General features: G+C 50.4%; 2 protein-coding genes across 6 annotated transcripts in view; one reads left to right on the plus strand and one right to left on the minus strand.

Annotated features, from left to right (window-relative positions):
• The first annotated feature begins 246 nt into the window (after nt 1-246).
• On the plus strand, nt 247-936 carry TMDD1 (transmembrane and death domain 1). Its single transcript, XM_075737622.1, has one exon. The coding sequence runs from the start codon at nt 247-249 to the stop codon at nt 934-936; it is 690 nt and encodes a 229-aa protein (XP_075593737.1).
• A 7,623-nt stretch (nt 937-8,559) lies between these two features.
• The window catches only part of SCN8A (sodium voltage-gated channel alpha subunit 8), a 63,686-nt gene continuing 57,943 nt past the window's right edge, over nt 8,560-14,302 (minus strand). For 4 of the 5 annotated variants that reach the window (XM_075737808.1, XM_075737812.1, XM_075737810.1 and 1 more), the window contains 5 exons: nt 13,996-14,049; nt 12,795-12,932; nt 12,010-12,114; nt 10,941-11,211; nt 8,560-10,044 (listed from right to left, as the gene is read on the minus strand). In XM_075737808.1, coding sequence (XP_075593923.1) covers nt 8,897-10,044; nt 10,941-11,211; nt 12,010-12,114; nt 12,795-12,932; nt 13,996-14,049 — 1,716 coding nt within the window. In that variant the 3' untranslated portion in view covers nt 8,560-8,896. Of the gene's footprint in view, nt 10,045-10,940; nt 11,212-12,009; nt 12,115-12,790; nt 12,933-13,995; nt 14,050-14,302 lie in introns of all 5 variants that reach the window. The other variant, XM_075737809.1, reaches the window with a different exon arrangement.

Here is a 14,302-nt window from a genome sequence, read left to right on the forward strand (position 1 = left end):
CGGTGCCCAAACCGGCTGCTCAGATGGGCTGGACTGGGGAGGGGGGTGCTGGGAGGGACGCTGGGCTGGAGGCAGCGGGCTGAGCTGGGGCACAGCGGTGCAGGCAGGAGATGCTCAGCCCTGGGGGAAGACATGGGACGACGCGCTGGGGAACAGGGGACACATCCCTGGAATGTGCTGGCTTGTGAGGTCAGACAGGGGAGTCTGCGTTCCTGGGCCACCCCGACGCTGAGGGGCACCCAAGCGATGCTGGCACCCTTGGGACTCATCCTGCTCTTGCTGGCGGCGGGCGGCTGGTGCAAGGACACGGTTGCGGCCAACGTGGGCCGTCACACCATGAGCCGCATCGCCGAGCTGCTGTCCCCCTCCGAGTGCCGCCAGCTCCAGGGGCAGCTGACGGGGCCCGACGGGGACCTGGGGGAGCGGGAGCTGGAGCGGCTCTCCGAGGAGAACAACCCCATCCACTCCCACCGCCGCCGCCGCCGGGACCTCCGCGGCCCCACGGGATGCTCGGAGGCCCTGCGGGACTGGCTGGGGACGGCGGGAGAGGTGGTGACCTGGGACCGGCTGGCCCGTGGCCTCCACCAAATCGGTCGTCCCGACATCGCCCGGGAGCTGGGGAAAAACCTGAACCAGGACAGGAGCCTGGAGCTGCGGAAGAACGTGGAGGAGTATGGCCGCACCGTGCAGCACCTCACCTCCTCTCTGCTGCTGGAGGGCGAGCAGCGCGGTGGGCTGCGAGGCAGGAGGGCCCCGGATGGGGACCTGGGGGACCTGCGCTTCGAGAGGCGGCTGCCCCCCCCGTACACCCGCAGCCTCCTGGGCTGGCTTGGGCCCGTGGTCTCGGGTATCCTGGTGGGGTTCCTCGCCTCCGTCCTCTTCGCCGTGGCTGCCGTGTACTCCTGCCGCCGGATGCTTGGCTCGGACGCCACCTGAACTTGGGATGTCGCCCAAACTGGAGCGTCTCCCAGAAGCTGCTGGAGGACAAACGAGACCAAATAAAGCCTGTGGAGGGGCTGAGATCCAGAGACCGACCCCGTGTGTTGTCCTGGGCAGGGAGGGTCCCATCCAGGGCTGGATGTCCACCAGCCATCCCCGTCACCCCCCCGCTGTGCTGGAGACGCCCCCAGTTGTCACTGGATGCCAGGGTGCAGGGACAGAGCCGGGCAGAGCCCCCTTGGCCACGTCCTGAGACCGTGGGGTCTCCCTGTTCCCAGCGCTCCCCCCGGGCAGGGAGGGGACAAAGGCTCTCTGCTGGGTTATCATGCTGAGCCACCACCTGGGGTTAATTATTCATGGGAGAGAGCTTAATTATAAGGCCATTGATTGGATTTGGTGTTGTGGCAGAGGTGGTTTGTGCTGCTCGCAGTCATCCTGGACGACAGCCTTGGCTTTCCCGAAGCCAGGAGCCGGCTGTGCCCAGGACCCGTCCGAGCTGCTGATGGTCTGGGGGGCTTCGCTCCCCTCTTGGTCTGTCTCTTACTGTGGGTTTAGTGTTTTCTCTCCGTTTTTTAGCCAAGGAACTCCCATGAAGTAACTAAAAACCATAGGGGGTGTTACAGCAAGACTCAGATGGGGTTTGCGTTGCTGATGGGGCTGGGGAGGGCAGGATGTGACTGGCTGGAGAAAGCAGCCGCACAGGGAAAACTGCAAATAGCTGAGCGTTTGTGCATGGTGCTGAGATGCCTCACCGGCTTTTTGCGTGTGCATAGCCCTAAAAACACAAAAGCTGGAGGTCACCGGGGGATGCTGCCAGGTCTGGCAGGGATCCCTGGGTCCCCCCTGCAGCATCTCTGCTGTCCTGGAGCGTCTGCAGCCTCTGCCTGCCACTGAAATCCAGCCGGTGCAACGAAAAGGGGTGTGGGAGGGGGACACAGAGTGCTTTGGATCTGATTATAGCCATCTGAATTGCTGTAATTAGAATTAAAACCTGTATTTTGCATCAAGAGATGGCTTGCATCGATCCAGCCAGCTAGCAGTGGCATGCAAGTATTGGAGAAGAAAGGGAAGGACAAATAACCCTGAGTGCGGCTTTAAAAATGAACGAAAGAGTTAACTATTTATATAAGGTTTTTCTTTTTTTTTCTTTTTTTTCCCCGAAATGAAATTGTACCCACTGCCCTTAGAGAGTGCTGTTTCCTGAAGCACCAGCGCAGCCAGTTCCTGGCACAGCGATGCTCCTCTCGGGGCGGCTCCTGACCGTAAGTGAAGGTCAGGGCTCAGCGGCCGCCCCACTCATGCTGCTGCCGGCCCCGGTGTGGGAATCACAGCTCCTGGGGGGTGAAGGGCTGTTTTACCATCTGCCGTGCCGTCCTCCCACGCTGCGGCGCGTCTGCCTCGGCCATGGGGAGCCCGATGAGCAGCTCATAGCCCGGTGCGGGTGGGATGGCAGGGATCGGCGCTCGGAGGATGCTGCGTGTCAGAGCTGGAAGGGACGAGGGGCGTTTACTCTGGAGCAGAAGGAGGGGTGGTCCCCTGGTAGCCACAGATGCTCCTCAGGGGTTGCAGGTCTCCCTGGAGCGGCATTTGCAGGGGCTGGCTAACACAAGGCAGGACATGCAGCATTGTGGCAGAATACGGCCCTACTGCAGTTTAAGCCTCCCTAAGGCAGGGAAAGCCTGGCCAGCCCTGCTGCGGCCGGTACGAGCTCTGCGCCAAGACCACGGGCGGTTCGGAGCCGTGACTGTCCCCCCCAGATGCTCCTTCAGGGCAGGGGCTGGGTCCAGACATCTTCAGCTCAGCCTGACTGCATAAAGCCACCGCAGGAGTCCTGCTCCGCTCGGGGCTCCTACTCCAGGAGCGAGGACCCGTCTGAGCTGAGGACGGGGGGATTTCGGGGAGGGGGTAGGGAGGGTGGTCGCTGCTGTGCAAAGGTAACAGAATGACAGGGCAGCCAGGAGACGTTGTTAAAACAAGATGGATGTACCCCTTTATTGCAAATTCCAAAGTAAAAAGATGTACAGTACAAAGGAACTCAAAGTTCAGACATCAAACTCCCAGCCCGCTGTTTTGTCACGTTCCTCCTCCCTCCCTCCCCCGGCCAGCTTCATCCTCCTCCTCCTCCTCCTCGCTGTGTGAGACAGAACAGAGAATAAAAACCAGGAGCGAAAGTGGGGAGCAAGGACAGCACGGGGCAAACCCCAGCGTGACGAAGGGGTTACGCAAAGGGAGACGGCGGCTCTGGCCCCGCGGGGACGGTGGGCAGCTGGAGCTGCGCCACTTCACAAGGACCTTCGTAGCAGCGGTTCTGTCACCCTCCCGGTACCCAGCGCCGGCTGCGCACACCTCGGCGCCTGTGATTCTCGCTGCGTTACACTCGGTCGCTAATTAAACCTCACAACACCCCTGTGAGGTAGGGAACGAGAGCCCCAAGTTACAGATGGGTAGAACTGGGAGAGGAGGCGGGAGGGCGTCCTCCTTCCCTGTGCCCTGCGCCGAGCACGGGGCTGCGCTTGCTGCAGGGGACACCCTCACGCGCACACCCCCCTCTAAAAAATTACAACATGCAGCAAACCGGCAAAGGGGAAAGGATTTTTTTTTTTGTTTACTTTTATTTTTTTTTTAAATCAAACCAGAGTTACTGTCTTTGTGTGACACATTGACCCAGCAAGGTGCAGGACAGCACGACCGCGCTCTGTCTTGCAGTGCCGCTGGTTTGCTTAAGCTCTAGCTGGCCTTAACCAGGCAGCAAAAGTCACATTTGCTGAATAAATTGGACCAAAACTCTAATAGGAAAAAATAATTTCAAGGTGCCATTTGACTTGCAATGACTTCAGGTTCGGTACCTGGAGCCCGTGCGCTGCTCAGCCCTTTGGGCCAAAAGTGGGAGAAGCTGGAAGGCCTGATGGGGTGCGGGTGTACGGGGTCACCTGCTGCTGGCTGCACCCCGATTTAGGGCCCTTCAGCCACAGTGAGCAGCAGGACCCCCAGCGTGGGTAGGTCCCCACCGACCAGCCCCCCGTCACTGCACGGGGACCCCACTGACTCTGGAGAAAGCTGAGAACTGGGAGGTGAAGTTGTGGACTTGCAGTGACATGCCTGAGCAGGGGCTGCAGCAGGAGATTTTCCCCCCCACAGCAGCAGGAGATCCCCCCCCAGCAGCGGGAGGTCCCCCCCCAGCAGCAGGAGGTCCCCCCCCAGTACCAGGAGGTCACCCCCCAGTACCAGGAGGTCCCCCCCAGCAGTGGGAGGTCCCCCCCAGTAGCAGGAGGTCCCCCCCAGCAGCAGGAGGTCACCCCCCAGTAGCAGGAGGTCCCCCAGCAGCAGGAGGTCCCCCAGCAGCAGTAGGAGGTCCCCCCCCAGCAGTGGGAGGTCCCCCCCAGCAGCAGGAGATCCCCCCCAGCAGCAGGAGATCCCCCCCCAGCAGCAGGAGGTCACCCCCCAGTAGCAGGAGGTCCCCCAGCAGCAGTGGGAGATCCCCCCCCAGCAGCGGGAGGTCCCCCCCAGCAGCAGGAGGTCCCCCAGCACTGTCCATGCATGGGAGCTGCTGGCTGCGACGCTGCACGGCCAAGGGCAGCGGCCGGTGGGTCAGGGCTCGCCGGCCACTCTGGACCTCGGGCTCGTCCTTTCGGGTGCCTCCTTGGAGGGGCTGCGGGGTCGAGCCCCACAGAGTTGAGTCCTCCCCGGCCAGAGCGGGTCCTGTCCCCCCTGCGCGGAGCAAGGGACGTCTGCGGGCCCAGCCTGTCCTGCCGACGGACACCTCCCTGCGCCAGAGACGGGAGCCCCGCGCAGACGCTGACCCCCGACAGCATCGTCCCCGTCGCGGGGGCCGAGCCGTGTCCGTCGGGCGCCTTCGGAGACCCGAGACCCCTAACGCACCGACCGCCCTTCCGACGGCTGCCCCTGCCGCCTCCTCTGCTCCCTGCCGCACGCTTCGGATGAAACCGTGCTAAAACAGCCTTGGAGGAAGTTTGGAGGAGATGGAGGGCGAGGAGAAGGCAGCCAGTCAAATAATTGGGACACCGAGACAACCTTACCTTGTACAGTGAAAAGGGTAACATTTATTTTATTTTCTTTTGGCTTATAGTAACGTAATTGTTAATCATGTTGGGTAAGATCATTATGAGCCACCATGCAATTTCTAATACACTAATCTTCACTATTGATCTTTTACAGCTTTAACAGGTTTGTGGTTTTTTTGTTTTGGTTTTTTTGCGGCGGAAAATTAAATAATCCAAACTCGGGTGTGGCCTCTATGTAACATCATGGTTTTATTTTAATTTGTTTTGTTCAACATTGGCTTCTATAGTTTAAAAAAAGGTGAACAGGAAAAGTGAATAAAGCAGCTTGAATTGGTGTTTCTTTACCGCCCTTCCCCTCTCCTCGTTGAAGAACAGTCACAAATTAACCCAAAAGGGAGGCGTTCGTTAGTGGGGGAGGGAAGAGAGCTACTTCTTGTAGTCTTGATTTTTGGCTCCGTCTTGTTAATTGACGCCACCACCCCCCGTCGCTTTATTCCCACAACCCTGAATCCGGAATTTAAATTCCGCGCATGCTTTGGAATTCGGAGCTTTGCGTATGACACCAACGTCCCTTAACGCTCTTTGACCAAAGTTTCCTCTCTGGCCTTGGCTTCACCCAGTGAAGATGCACAGAAACGCAGACCCATTGCTGTCAGCACCCGTGACCTGCGGCTGATGGAAATATCTGCCCTAGGGAGGAAACGACGAGAAAAAAACAAACAAACAAAAAAAAAACCCTCAAAAAAAAAGAACACCCCAGGAAACTTTTCTTTGAGCAGAAGGACCGACTCCAGCCAACGACCAGTCGACGCAACTGCTCGTTCCTGTTCCTTCTCAGCAATGCTGACCGACAACCACTGGCCTCTTGCATTTAATACAGATCTAACGTTAAAAAAATAAATATATATACATAGTTTGAGGGGACTTTTCATTTTATAGTAATTGAGTTGCTTAATGGAATTGCCAGTACGAACGCTAAACGTACCAAGCTTCACCTACGAGTCAATAGCCCAGCTTAAGAACAATTATGAAGTTTAGCCAAATCTTGCATAGAAGTGGTCAACTTATTGCACGTTGGAACCCCCCAAAAATATACTTTTGCTGTTGCAAAGATCATTTGCAATAAAGCTTTTTTTTTAAAATCTAGTTTGGGGAGGGGGATAGGGTTTTGCTTGTCTTTTTTTTTTTTATTATTTTTCTTCGGGGGGACGTTTACTGGCTATCTAAAGTCTAAGGAAAACAGAAAAATATTAAAAAAATAAAAATAAACATGGACAATGGCATAAGCCAGAAGCCATTCTATTATTTTTGTAGTTCTTTGTATTTACAAAAAGGCATGCCGATAAAATAAAATGATATATTACAGTATTTATAATATTCTCTTAAAAAGTTCAACCACACTTTTCAGCTATTTTTTTCTTTTTTTCCTTTTTTTTTTTTTTTGTGCTGTTTACAATGTAGCCTGTACATATGTATGTAGTTTCTCTTTGTTATTGTACATCACATCCTAGGAGCAACTGGGGCAAGAGCCGACGGGATAGACAAGGTTCCTTGCTGTGTTGTGGGTGCAGCAGAACTGCTCCGCTGACGTGGCGATGGCTAGGCTGCGCGGCGAGGACGCCGGCCGTGGCACGGATGGCTGCTGGATGGCTTCCTGCTTGGTTTTGTGTTTGGTTTTTTTTTTTTTTTTGAAGTGACTCCTGTAATTTTCTGGGTTGGGAGATTATGCAAACCGAGATTCATCCTGCCATCAAGTTCTGCTGTCTTGGTTTTGGGTTTTTTGTTTGGTTTTTTTTTTTCCCCGCTAGTCCAGTTACCCTGAATTTGGTCGGCATTCGGACGCCCACGCTCAACCTCGGCACCTCGCGGTCGAGGTGAGCAGCAGCTCCGACCCCTCGGCTTCTCCTTCCAAACTGCCGGTGGAAAAGCACCGTGCTGCGGCGCCGCGGCCCTACCCTGTAAGAAGACCCACGCTGGCCCTGAAGAAAAATAAAACCCATCTCAACCGGAGCAGCGGCTGAGAGCTGGCTTGGTCATGAGGACACCACGAAACAGGATCTGGGGACGGCTGAGGCTGGGCAGCGAGAAAAAGAAACGTTTGGACTCGGCTCGTGATGTTTCTGTGGCATTATTTACCGCCGCAGCGAGAAGACGAGGCAAGAGGTAGCTCTGATTCCTACCCAACCCGCGTTAGTCGCCGCTCGATGAACGTGTCAGAAATGGGAAGAACGCGAAGGCACCCGGCAGCCGTCTCCCCACCCGGCACCCCGGGACGTGGCCCCTCCCTGCGCTGCGGCTTGTTAAAACCCCTCCTGGCTGCAGAAGCGAGAAGACCCGTGCGGCAGCAAAGCGCGGAGCTGCAAACCCTGGTACCGAGGGAGGAAGGGTTCAGGGTTTCAGAAAGCCACCCGCGCCCCGGCGTCCCACCCGGAGCGGGAATCCCAATGGCCAGGGGACAAGCGGACGCTGCGAGTCCCGTCCCCGTCCCCCAGCCCCACCAGCGGGATTGCTTTGGGCAAGCTCCCCAGATTTCTACCAGTAGAGATAACACGCTACTTTTTTTTTTTTAGCATTTATCTCTAAAAAAAAAAAAAAACAACCCCCCCCAAAAATGGGTCTACGCTGCAGGATGGAGGCTGAGGAATAATTAATAATAAAGATAAATATTGCAGGATACAAATGAACTTTCTGACTGGTATTTAAGCCCTAGAGTTTGGTTTTACAGTGACATAGTGTAACAAGCCATTCTCAGATTTTATCATCTCCCCTTGGATGAGATCCAGAGCAGCATTTAGTTTAGTTTTATTTCAGTGTGCAAAAAGATGGCTGGATGGAAAAAAAAAACCCCCACAAACAAAAGACAAGTTGTTAAACATACACACACAATTATTTCATCCGCTTGTTTCTTTTGGATGGTTTGTTTTGGGTTTTTGTTGTTTTGGTTTTTTTTTTTTTTTCTCCTACTGGCGGGTCTGTGAAAGATCGCTAAGAACTGGGAAATACCGGTGAAGGGCACGATTCTTGTTAAAGTTTATCTCCAAATACAGTGTACGGGAGTCAGTGGAGTGCCTCGAATTTATGGCTTAACGCACTGCTGTGGACAGATTACTGAGTGTCTTGTGGTTTCATGTTCCTCATGCATGGTTCCTGGTCACGGCATGCCATCATGCAAATCGTTTCTATGCATTGAACGAGCACTTTTTTTTTTTTTTTTTGGGGGGAATCAGCCTGAGCTGTCTCCAGGCTGACGGTACCCGATTTCCCCATCTCCCAAACCAAGTAAAGCCCATGTAGAAAGTAGAATGCAGATAATAAATATCAAATAAACTATGACAATTAAATGGCATGGGCTAAATGGGTGGTTTGTTTCTTTTTTTCCTTTTTTTTGTTTTACTTGTTTTAACTTTTTTCTTTTTTTTTCCTTTTTTTTTTTTTTTTTGCTGCTTAACTAAATGCAAATCTAGTTTTGCATGAACAAACCCTTTAACATCGTGACTTCTGGGTTTTCTTTCAATAATAATCAACAAAATGGGAAAATAAAATCCATTTTTTAGCTGCTTTGGAAAAATATATGAATCCCAGCAGCGGGTTTTGTTTCTCTGTGTGTGTGTGTGTGTGTGTGTGGTTTATTTTGCTTGTTTGTCCTAAGTTGCATTGACTGATGTGGAACATGCAGTATCCACCTGCCCAAACAATAGAAAAATCCATTTTTTTTTCCTTTTTTGTGTTTAAATGTTTGTTTACAAGGGTCCTTTAAACAGGTGGTAGGTCACTGCTTTAGATGCAACGCTGTCACACAGTAAGCAGACTATGTTTGGTATAAGATCTTCAGGTAAGTGTCTCCACAGCTGTTCTGTATTGATATATTTCATGAAGTTTGTAAACAATCTTTTCACTTGCAAATATTTTAATTTGTACAATTCTACGATTTTGTCTCAACACTTGGATTCCCTGACGTCTTTTTGTCTTTTCGCTCTTTCTCGTCTTCCTTCCTCCGCCCGTTGCTGTTTCTCCTTCTCAGGTTTGGTAACACTGTCGTATGACGGGAGAGACGCCGTAGATGGGGTGCCTTCTTTTTTCTCCCTGTTTGCTCCTCCATTTTCCAGTTTTGTGGAGACAGGCCTGCGGCTAATAAAGCCCCGTCTTGCTAAACGAGCCCTGTAAGCCCTCTGGATAACCACTGCTGAAACTTCTTCCTGCTTACGCCGGAGCGTAGTTGTGATAGGCTCATAAGACACTTTGGAAGGGTTGGATGCCACAAATCTTTCCTCCATCTGTTGTCTCAGTATATCCAGCTCTCCGCTGTCCCCCAGGACACGTTTGGTGAAGGCAAACAGGATGTCTAAACAGTGGATCCTGTCTCCACTTACCATAGGCAGGTCCATGGCAATGAGTTCAATGGTGTTGGGTTTTGGGACGCGGAGAGGATGTTCCAAAGCATCAGCAAAGTCTGCGAGCTTGCTGTACTCTATGAACTGTGTGGCATCAGGGTCGAATTTCTCCCAGATCTCGTAGAAGGTCTCAAAGTCGTCCTCACTTAGTGGATCTGCACTCTCCTCTGTCGCCACGCTGAAGTTCTCCAGGATGATGGCAATGTACATGTTGACCACGATCAGGAAGGAGATGATGATATAACTCACAAAGAAAAATATCCCCACCGAAGGGTTCCCACAATCCCCCTTAAAACCACTCCCAGGGTGCTCCTTGTCTAGGTCGCAGTCTGGAGGCCGGTTTAGGATTGGCAGCAGCAGGCCATCCCAACCAGCTGATGTGGTGATCTGGAACAAGCAGATCATGCTGTTGCCAAAGGTCTCAAAGTTGAACATATCATCTATGCCAGCCTCATGCTTGACGTAGGCAAAGTTTGACATGCCAAAGATGGAGAAGATGAACATGACCAAGAACAGCAAGAGGCCAATGTTGAACAAGGCAGGCAAGGACATCATTAAGGCAAAAAGCAAGGTGCGGATTCCTTTGGCTCCTTTGATCAAACGCAGGATACGTCCAATGCGAGCCAGTCGGATGACTCGGAAGAGAGTGGGCGACACAAAATACTTCTCAATGATTTCAGCCAGGAACATTCCTAAAGAAGGAGAGAAGGGACAAGTGTGACAATGGAGACGTGCAGTCTGCTGCTTCTTCTGAACCTAGTCAAGGGACTGGGAACACCTTGGTCAGATTTTCACAGAGGGTCTGCGATTCAGAGGCCTCACCTTCAGGCAGGTGAGTCTTAGCTAGATGCTCTGGCTCCCTATGTAGGTCTCCTAAATGGAGAGGGAGAGAGGTACGGCAGCAGAGGGATTCGCTCCACCTGGATAAGGATGGACGAGTTGGGTTTTTTGAGGCTCTTGGTGCCTAACTCTGCCGTGTCAGGCTACAGACTATATTTCGAAGAGTAAGATAAATCTTATTTCTAGCAGCAGACAAACCTGGATCTGAGTTTTACACTGCAGGACAGTCTCTGAATGTTGGTGTTTGTCAGTATGCCTGGGCAGAGCTGCATCCAGCCAAACATTTTGAGTGACCCTGGTGTATTTGTGAGGTTATGCACGTTTAACAGATTAGCTGCTAAAAACAAAAAACCTGTTGGAGGAAAATGGTTGATTCAACATTCAACCAAACCGAAAACAAGAGTGCAAATCACATGCTGAGGTAGGAAGCAGTGCAATGCTATTTTCAGTGGTTAGTAAGCATTATAACAATCTGATGAAGTGAGTAAAATTTCTGTTTTTAAAGACAAGGAGAGTAATTGTCAAGTGTTTTACTCCATACAACTGGAAACGAATGCCAGAGCAGAGGGAGGAGGGTGCATTAGTCAGGACTTCAAGCTGCCAAATTCCGCCAGTCTCTTCACACGGCTAAAAAGAGAACCTAGAAGTCCTGGTACCTACATATCCCCTTCAAAGACAAGAATGTGCTCTACTCTGCAAACACCAAACAGCCTAGCACTCGCAGACCTCTAACGGGTGTCGCACTTACCCACGATGGACAGAATCACAACCACGAAGTCAAAGATGTTCCACCCGATGGTGAAATAATAGTGCCGCAAGGCAAACATCTTCAGCACGCACTCACAGGTGAAGAAGATGACAAACACCAGGTTGATCCAGTAAAGGATGTCCTCCATCTGCTTGCTTTGTGTGTCTGTCTCCACCATCATGGTCACCATGTTGAGGCAAATGAGCATCATGATGACTATATCAAATGCTTGCTGAGTAACAAAGTCAAAGACAGCTCCTTGAATGCGGTTCTGTGCAACAGGAGAGAGGCAATGAACCAAACAAGTGTCAACAAAAATCTACCAACAAATTATTTCACTGTTGGTGGAAAGAGGGATGAGGATGTCATTTTTTCAGTGTCTTATGAAGTTTTCAAGGCAAATTCTAGCCACAATTCAATCTGTTTAGGGGAAAGGTAGGACAATGCTATTATTTCTACCCCAACCATGCTACCACAACCCTATTACCAACGCATCTTCCTCTTTGTTGAGACCAAAGGCAGGGTGAGGCACTTCCGCTCACAACTGGAGGAGGCAGCTGGGTCTACCTTGCAGTGGTGAAGTGGCTGCAGGGTGCCTGAACTACATTTCAACTACCTCTCTTGCATCCTGGCAGCGGTCTAATTCCAGCAGCAGGCAGAGCAGCAGGAAGCCTTATCCGCAGCAGTATCTAAGGGACTCACCCAGTACCGCACGCAAAGCCTTTCAGAAAGCAGGGAAATGTGCCTAGGTCTCGATCGATGCAACCCACAAGGCTGCCTAATTGTCCAAGATCCCGCTCGCTAATGCCAGGAGACCTCCTGCTCTCCGTCTACAGCCTCTCAGCCAGACAAGGTTTTCAGATTGTTTTGTTGTTTCGAGTGAGCCATCTGATTAACATCAACTGCAGCTATAGCATTTTAACCTTTCTCAGATGATACCTGAATTATATGAACACGGTGATGTGGAGTCCAGCATGAGTTAGAACAAAGGATGCTTTTGGAGCCGGAGCTCCTTTGAAAGTCTACGCTGCAGGTTTTTTTCCTTCAGTTCCCTTTCTAATGTACTCACCAGAGGTCGGGGAATAGGTTTTTGAGGCTTCTTTGAGCCCAGTTTTTTCATGGCATTATAGTACTTCTTTTGTTCTTCCGTCATGAAAATATCTTGACCTCCAAAGTAAAGGGGCAAAAGGAAAACTGGTTACAATCAGCTCACACACCAAAAGGGAAAGGAATAACATCCTAGCTAAGTCATGAGGATACCTGCCATATGGCAAGTTGGTGGCAGCTATTTTAGGCAGAAATAACTTATACTAATACCCAAGGCGTGCTGATTTTCCTTTAAAGAAAACTGAGTATTTTTCCTATGAATACCCTGTTTTATTGCACTACATCCTTCCCCATCCCCTCCATCGCCCAGGGTGCTGAGGTGTCAGGCCCTTTAGCAGGTACACGCAAATCCTCAGTTGACTCACAGAGAAAAGCAGAATATGAGAGAGGGATGGAGAGGCAGGGAAGACATCTTACTTGCAGTCTGTATATTTTAGTCAAAGCAAAAAAAAAAAACAAACCACCCAGAAATACATTAAAATGTAGTCTAGGGAAAATGTCTAGTCTGGCCAGAGTTTTACATAAAGCTTTGGGCTGCCTCATACTCCCTGAGCCTGTTCTGCCGGTTGCAGCGGGGCTGGGCAGGGAGTGATGCGCTGAGAGTCGCGGCTCTGCCAGGGGAGGCTTGTGCCCCAGCCTGAAGGCGCTTGGCCTTTATTTTACAGAAAAACCCCATCCGCCTGGAGACTCAACGTTCCTCTAACAGGTCTCAGCTCTCCTACTAATCAGCAAACACAGATCACTTATCTTTTTCTTTTGTTGATTGAAGTTGTCAATGATGACACCAATGAACAAGTTCAGGGTGAAAAAGGAGCCGAAGATGATGAAGATAACAAAATATATGTACATGTAAATGTTGTCCTCATACTTGGGTTGCTCTTCTTGCTGAATTGGAGATGAGAAGAGAAATAAATGACATTTCGAAGACATTATATAAATAGAGTCAAAATGAGATCGGTCATGTTTCCAAGTACTGCCATGTCAGGCAGTCCTGTCTGATAAAGCTGTAGTTCTATATGGAAAACCATGTCCTAGAATCATAGAATGGTTTAGGTTGGAAGGGACCTTAAAGATCATCTAGTTCCAACCCCCCTGCTGCGGGCAGGGACAAATGTCCTCGCACCGTTTGAAGTAAAGCAAAAGTATACGCATGTATACTGTATGTATGTACCGGGAGGACGGTGATCTAATTTTCAGAAATATAATGTGCTACAGTTTAAACTGACTTTCACCGTAAATGAGGTCAGTGCCCATAAAATACATAGCAATTTGCAAATCACAAAGGAAACGATCATTTTAATGACACGCACTGTCAAAGTGAAGACATCATTCTTTTTCTTGAAGAGAGACGTGTAAGACTATCAGCTGATCAAAAAGAGCAGAACATTTTTTACACTGTCCTGACACAGTCATACTACTTGTTTCCAACCCTGCACTCAGTGTAGGACAAGAAAATCCATTTAAAAATCTTTTCATAGAAAACCAAGGGAAAAAAATTAGAAAGCAAAAAGGAAGTAATGGTATTTGCATGATTCCAGCATGCAAGAACAAAAAAAGTGCCTGAAGAAAGAGCTCCAACCCAGACATAATTTCAAAACTGGATTCAAACCAGCACTTGGGCTCCCATGTAGATGCATGGTTCGTGGAGGACCTCCTGCCTAATTCTTCCCCAAAAGTTATTCTGATGATGAAATATATAACCTCATTGAATTCCTTTCTTCACTGCATTTCTACTCCAGCAGGAGCTTCCCTGCCCCTAAAGCAACCAGAAGAACCCTGCCCTTCTGCGGACTTTCTTGAGCATCTTTTACGCTAACAGAGCCAATGAAACCATCACGCCATTAAATACGTAATATAAACATAGTTCTACAATGTTTGGTCTTGATTTTACCAAAGCAAAATAGCAGAGCGAAATATTGGGAGGCGAGTTTGTAGCCATGCACGTTACCTTTCTGGAATCTACTGCTGCATACATGATGTCCATCCAGCCCTTGAAAGTGGCCTAGCAAAGAAAACACACGTTCTCTTAGACAGAATTCACCCAAAAGGCAAAGAATGAGTCTGATTTGTGCCACCTATCTCAAGGATTCCCTGGCACTCTTCATCCCCCTGCATACTGAACTTTAATATTACTTAAAAACTTCTCTTTTCATTTCATCTAAAGGAAGCTAAACAGGTTTCCTGTTGTCTCATGAAAGGTTTGGTAGAGTTGGGGCCACTTGCTGCGCTGGGAGACCCATATTAGGCAAAGGGAT

The sequence above is a fragment of the Balearica regulorum genome, chromosome 29 (genome assembly GCF_011004875.1).
Source record: "Balearica regulorum gibbericeps isolate bBalReg1 chromosome 29, bBalReg1.pri, whole genome shotgun sequence".
NCBI classification, from domain to species: domain Eukaryota; kingdom Metazoa; phylum Chordata; class Aves; order Gruiformes; family Gruidae; genus Balearica; species Balearica regulorum.